The 6,000-nt window shown below is 39.8% G+C and overlaps 1 protein-coding gene across 7 annotated transcripts in view; it reads left to right on the forward strand.

The window, feature by feature from the left end:
• Positions 1 to 6,000, forward strand: part of lrp2a (low density lipoprotein receptor-related protein 2a) — a 271,802-nt gene that overhangs the window by 239,934 nt on the left and 25,868 nt on the right. For all 7 annotated transcript variants that reach the window (NM_001194987.3, XM_087266935.1, XM_087266934.1 and 4 more), the window contains 4 exon segments: positions 661 to 798; positions 2,354 to 2,476; positions 2,590 to 2,718; positions 4,768 to 4,899. In NM_001194987.3, the coding sequence (NP_001181916.3) occupies positions 661 to 798; positions 2,354 to 2,476; positions 2,590 to 2,718; positions 4,768 to 4,899 (522 nt within the window).

Here is a 6,000-nt window from a genome sequence, read left to right on the forward strand (position 1 = left end):
AATATATTTACATATACATATAGAGATCTGAAATATGAAAATATATGCTAATTATTAATTTTTTGGAACATAAACAGCGGAAAAGCGATTATCTTGCTTAAAAACTGACTTAATTCTGACTTATTATTTCTGAAAACAAGACAATATTTTTTACTTGTCTAGAAAATGCTTCTTGTTTTAAGAATTATTTGTAATTTCAATGGTTGAAAAAATTATACATATGTTATATTATATATATATATATATATATATATATATATATATATATATATATATATATATATATATATATATATATATATATATATATATCATGTATCAGATTGGTATGTCATGTCATATACTGTATGTATGTAATTTTTTATTCACGTCTCCTCATAACTTTCAGTCAAAATACCTTCCCCTCCACCGTTTCAACATTATCTCTTTTCTGATAAACCTCATATCAGTCATGTGAGATCCACTAATAGCGAACCACAATCATTTAATTAATTCGCCACAGAATTGCTACATTTTTTTTATCTTTTTCGAGAAGCCATTCAGATATACAGCCCATTATCATAAACATCAGATTCTTGATTGCAGTGTTGGTCGCTTTTGTATGTTAAGTTTGAAAAGCAAGTTTGTGCTGAGTTTGAGATGCTTGTGTTTATTTTTCAGCCACACGCTACCCGAACAGCACCTACTGTCCACCCTTCCTGTTTGAGTGTAAGAACCATGTGTGTGTGCAGCAGCACTGGATATGTGATGGAGATAATGACTGCGGGGACAATTCAGATGAAGAGCTGCATCTCTGCTGTGAGAAACACACAGTCATCCATCTATCCATCTATCCATTCAACTATTTATCCACCCATCTCTGATTACATTCACCTACCTGTACATTCATTCACCCATCCATTTATTTACCCACCCACCATCCATTCATCTGCTCATCCACCTTTTCACCAGCCACCATACATCCATCCATATTCACCACACATCCTTTCATTCATCTATTAATACATCCATCTCTCATTTACCCACTTATTCATAGATGATTCCATTCATCCATCCATCCACCTCTCCTTCCATCTTTACCTCATTCTATCCATCAATACATCCACGTATTCACCTGTCTGTCATTTCCATTCCCCAGTCCATGCATTCATCCACCCACCCACCGTCCATACATCCATTGAGCCTTCTATCCATCCACCCATACATCCAGCCATCCATCCACCCACCCCTCCATCCATCCATAATTCTATCCACCCATCCATCTATTTTTCCATCTATCCATCATTCCATCCACCCATACATCCACCCATCGACCCATTCATCTAACATACATCAATTCATCATTCTATCCACCCACCCATCCATCATTCCATCCACCCATACATCTATCCATCGACCCATCAATCATTCCATTCATAATTCCATCCATCCATCCATCCATCATTCTATCCACCCATCTATCTATCTTTTCATCTATCCATCATTCCATCCACCCATACATACATCCATCAACCCACCCATCCATCCATCCATCATTTTATCCACCCATCCATCATTCCATCCACCCATACATCTATCCATCGACCCATCAATCATTCCATTCATAATTCCATCCATCCATCTATCCATCCATCCATCCATCATTCTATCCACCCATCCATCTGTCTTTCCATCCATCCATCATTCCATCCACCCATACATATATCCATCGACCCATCCATCATTCCATTCATAATTCTATCAACCCATCCATCCATCTATCCGTCCATCTATCCATACAACTATCAATCCAATCATCCATCATTTCATCCATCCACCCATCTATCTTTCCATCCATCCATCATTTCATCTACCCATACATTCATCCATCGACCAATCCATCCATTTATCATTCTATCAATCATTTCATCCACCCATCCATCCATCATTCCATCCATTCACCCATCCATTCATTCCTCATACCATCCATCATGCATCCATCCATCCACCCATCCATCAGTCATTCTATCCATTCATCCATCCATTTATCCACCCATCATTCTATCCACCCATCCATCCATCATTCCATCCATCCACCATTCCATCCACTCATACATCCATTCATTGACCCATCCATCCGGCCATTCATCATTCTATCCACCCATCCATGTATCATTCCATCTACCCATTCATCCATCATTCCATCCACCCATACATCCACTTATCAACCCATCCATCCATTCATCTATCCATTGACCCATTCATCTATCCATCCAATATTCCATCCACCCATCCAAAATTATCTAAATTGCATCAGTTCTAATGTAGATCATCATGCTTATTATAAACCTTCAACTATGTTATGTCTCCTCAGTGGACATCTCATGTGATCCTCCTTTCCGTTTCCGCTGTGATAACAACCGCTGCATCTACAGTCATGAGGTCTGCAACTCTATAGATGACTGCGGTGATGGAACAGACGAGAGGGCGGAGCATTGTGAGTGACAGCCAATCAAATGCTTCCAATTACTGTAGTTATTCTATACATGTAATGTGTGCCTGTTCATAGCTTTTATTGTAACATTTACATGTTGTGTGAATGTTTCTCAGGCGTGACTCCCACACATGGGCCCTGCTCTGCAGACGAATATAAATGCGGGAACGGTCAGTGTATTCCTCTACAGTACGCCTGTGATGACTACGATGACTGTGAAGATCAGAGCGATGAGCTTGGCTGCTGTGAGTCTTGTTGTCACCCTTATGTTGTATTTTTATTCTTGCATGAACGAAAGTGGATCATTATTTATATTAACAAATTCCAAAAAAACAGTAAATGGCGCTCTTTCAAGGCCCAGTGAAATATAAATGACGTTTTTTAGATGTTAGTGTCAGTATTTTAGACTTAAGGATATATTTATAAGCTAATGTGGTACAAAACAATGACAAAATTTGCATTTAGAAGATGTAAAACTGATATAAGCATGTAAAGCTTCTAGTTTGTCATCTCCATTTAAGTAGATCAACGATTTTTATGACTTCACTTCATACTTCAGTTTCTCATTAAATCTTCTGACCAATGAAATGCTCTCTAGTATCTTACATGCCCTGCCCCCTTTTAGACGCTTCTCATTTGCTTTTTTGTTTAAGAACAGCACTCAAATGTTAGCTGGAAGTTAACATTTTTTTAAATTTCAGTCTCATACCGAATTCCAGTATTGTGACAACCCTAGTGGTGGTAGAAGAGAAGATTCCCCCAAAAATGTGTAAAGCACTTTGAGCATCCAGAAAAAAGCTATATAAATGTAAGAAAGGTTGCCGGATCGATCACAGCTCGGGGCAGGTTGGGTGGTGTAGGACCGGCGGGGTTACATTGGTGCCGTGACCCGGATGGAAGTGAGGTTTAGGGGCGTGAGTGTAATGCTGTGTTCACACCAGACGTGGAACGCGCGGATAAATCGTGCTATTCGCGTGTAAATTGCCGTGTGAACATTTGACTTTACTCGCTTCATTCGCGCGTCAAACCCCGCTTCATACGCGCGTCACATCCGATTCATTCTCGTGTCACATCCGATTCATTCGCGTGTCAAATTCACTTCAAAACAGACGCGGATTTGCGTGATGGGAAGAGCTTCTGTCTGCCCGGTGACTCTAGCTTCATAGCTAAACGACTAACATGGATTTTATGAAGAAAATAACAGTGTTTATGTGCTTTATGAAGACTGAAAAACAGCGTCGATACGTTTAGGGTCCTGTCTGAGTCCACTACATCCTTGCAGAGGTGCATCCAGCTCTGTGAGATCATAAACTCCTCCAGAAACTGAACCTGGAAGACGGAGAGTTTCAGCTGTGCTTCAGACTGAGCCAAGCCCAGTTTGATGACCTGTTGTCAGTGTTGCCTGGAGGATTTCCCTCGGAACACCATCAACAGGTTCTACGCCACAATCACGCCCCCACAAGAGCAAGCTTCTGATTGGTTAACGCAGCGCCAATGTCCGCTGAAGTTCAGATTTTCGAACTCGAGAGATTCAAACGTGCAAAACGCTCAATTCGCCCCGCGCCATTCGCGCATATCACGCTATTCGCACCGCGCCATTCGTGCAATTCCCAGCTCGGGATGGGTTAGGTGGTGTAGGACCGGCGGGGTTACATAAACATAAATAAAAACTTTATTGTTCTTGACAGAAATTTGTTATGGACATCACCATATTGCTGCTGACATTCTATAAAAACAAACAATAAAACATTGAAAAATACAGTAGTTACAATAATTAAAATGCTAAATAAGATAAACTCTTGTTAAGTAAACTTACTGAAACTGGCACAAAGGATTTCTTATATCGGTTCAACCTACACTTAGGGACTCTATATCTCCAACCAGAGGGAAGCAGTTCATAATGTGGAAACAAAAAATGAGTTGGATCATTCAGACAACATACTCATTGTTTACTAACTCCAGACAAGAGCATTTCTCTAAATATTTGCACTATATCAGCCAATATGTTCATCATTGCATATTGTAACTAATCTGTTGGAGTGTAGTGTCTTATTATTTAATATACATGTTTAAACACCTACCTTGACATCAAGTTATGAAAGCCAGGGTGTAAAACATTTGATTTAGATGGTAATGTGAAATCTGCACAAATGTTGAATATTAAATCTAAAATGTAAAAGCAGTAATATTAGTATTGCATTAGTTTGTTTTTATCATTGGAAAAGTACTGTAAATCCATTACTGCATCTTTTTTTTTTGTCTTGATGAATTTTTTTTTTGTCTGTCACTGTTAGACTTCGGCCACGGACGCTCATGCAGTGAAAACCTATGTGAGCATAACTGTACAGATTTGTCAGCCGGAGGCTTCATTTGCTCTTGTAGACCTGGATATAAACCTAACCCGGAGGACAAGAATACCTGCGAAGGTTTGTGATGTCATGGCAATACATTCTTTATTACAAGACCTCAATGTTTACTGTAAAACAGGCTTAAAGTCAGCCAGACAGGACACAAGTAATGCCTGCAGGGGACTTAAAAGGCTGATTTCACTGATTCAAGCTCACAATTGATTTTATTATTTTTTTCTGTCCTTTGCGTGAGATCTTTTCCATCTGAGACGCAGAGACTGCCACCGTGTTCAAAAGCTAAATAGGTTTATGTACATTTCATGGGCTTTTGTTTAGGTTTATTAGGTTAGACTTACTAAAGACTTAACACATTAATTTTCCTTCCGCTTAGTCCCTTTATTTATCAGGGGTCGCCACAGCAGAATGAACCATCAACTATTCCAGCATATGTTTTTGCACAGTTGATACCCTTCCAGCTGCAACCCAGCACTGGGAAACACCCAAACACACTCATTTACTTACACACACTCATACACTATGTGAAGTTTAGTTAGGAACTAATTTTGAGAGGAGCACGTGATTATGATTGATCACAGCTGGTCCCGCATTAACAATACCTGATTCACTAATCAGATGATTCCTAACTTACTCTAAATAACCAGAGTTTCTCACTACAGTTATCTTCGCCTTGAAGAATCCCCCCTTTCACTCCTACTCCTCCACCTTTCCCTCTATTGGGCGGCACGGTGGCGCAGTGGTTAGCACTGTCGCCTCACAGCAAGAATGTTACTGGTCCAAATCCTTAACAGGCCAGCTGTCGTTTCTGTACAAAATGTACATGTTCTCCTTGTTCTTGCATGGGTTTCCCCCGGTTTCACTGTCCAAAAAATATGTGTCATAAGTGAATTAATCAATCTATATTAACACTATTGTTGAACTCTTCACCAGCAGTATATCTCTACACCACAAATTATTCACTCTAAACAAAAGTTGAGAGTTCTCGAGACCTACCTGAGCTCAAACTCCCCTCTTGCCATGCAAAAACCCTGGGCTCAAGGACCTTATGAGCTCAGAGCTCTCTCCTGGGACAGCATGCCAAACTCGCTTTACAATCAATCATCAGCTAAGTGTGAACTCTTGAAGGGCAATTTAGTTCATTCAATTCATCTACTGCACGTC

The sequence above is a fragment of the Danio rerio genome, chromosome 9 (genome assembly GCF_052040795.2).
Source record: "Danio rerio strain M-AB ecotype USA chromosome 9, GRCz13ab, whole genome shotgun sequence".
Taxonomy (NCBI): domain Eukaryota; kingdom Metazoa; phylum Chordata; class Actinopteri; order Cypriniformes; family Danionidae; genus Danio; species Danio rerio.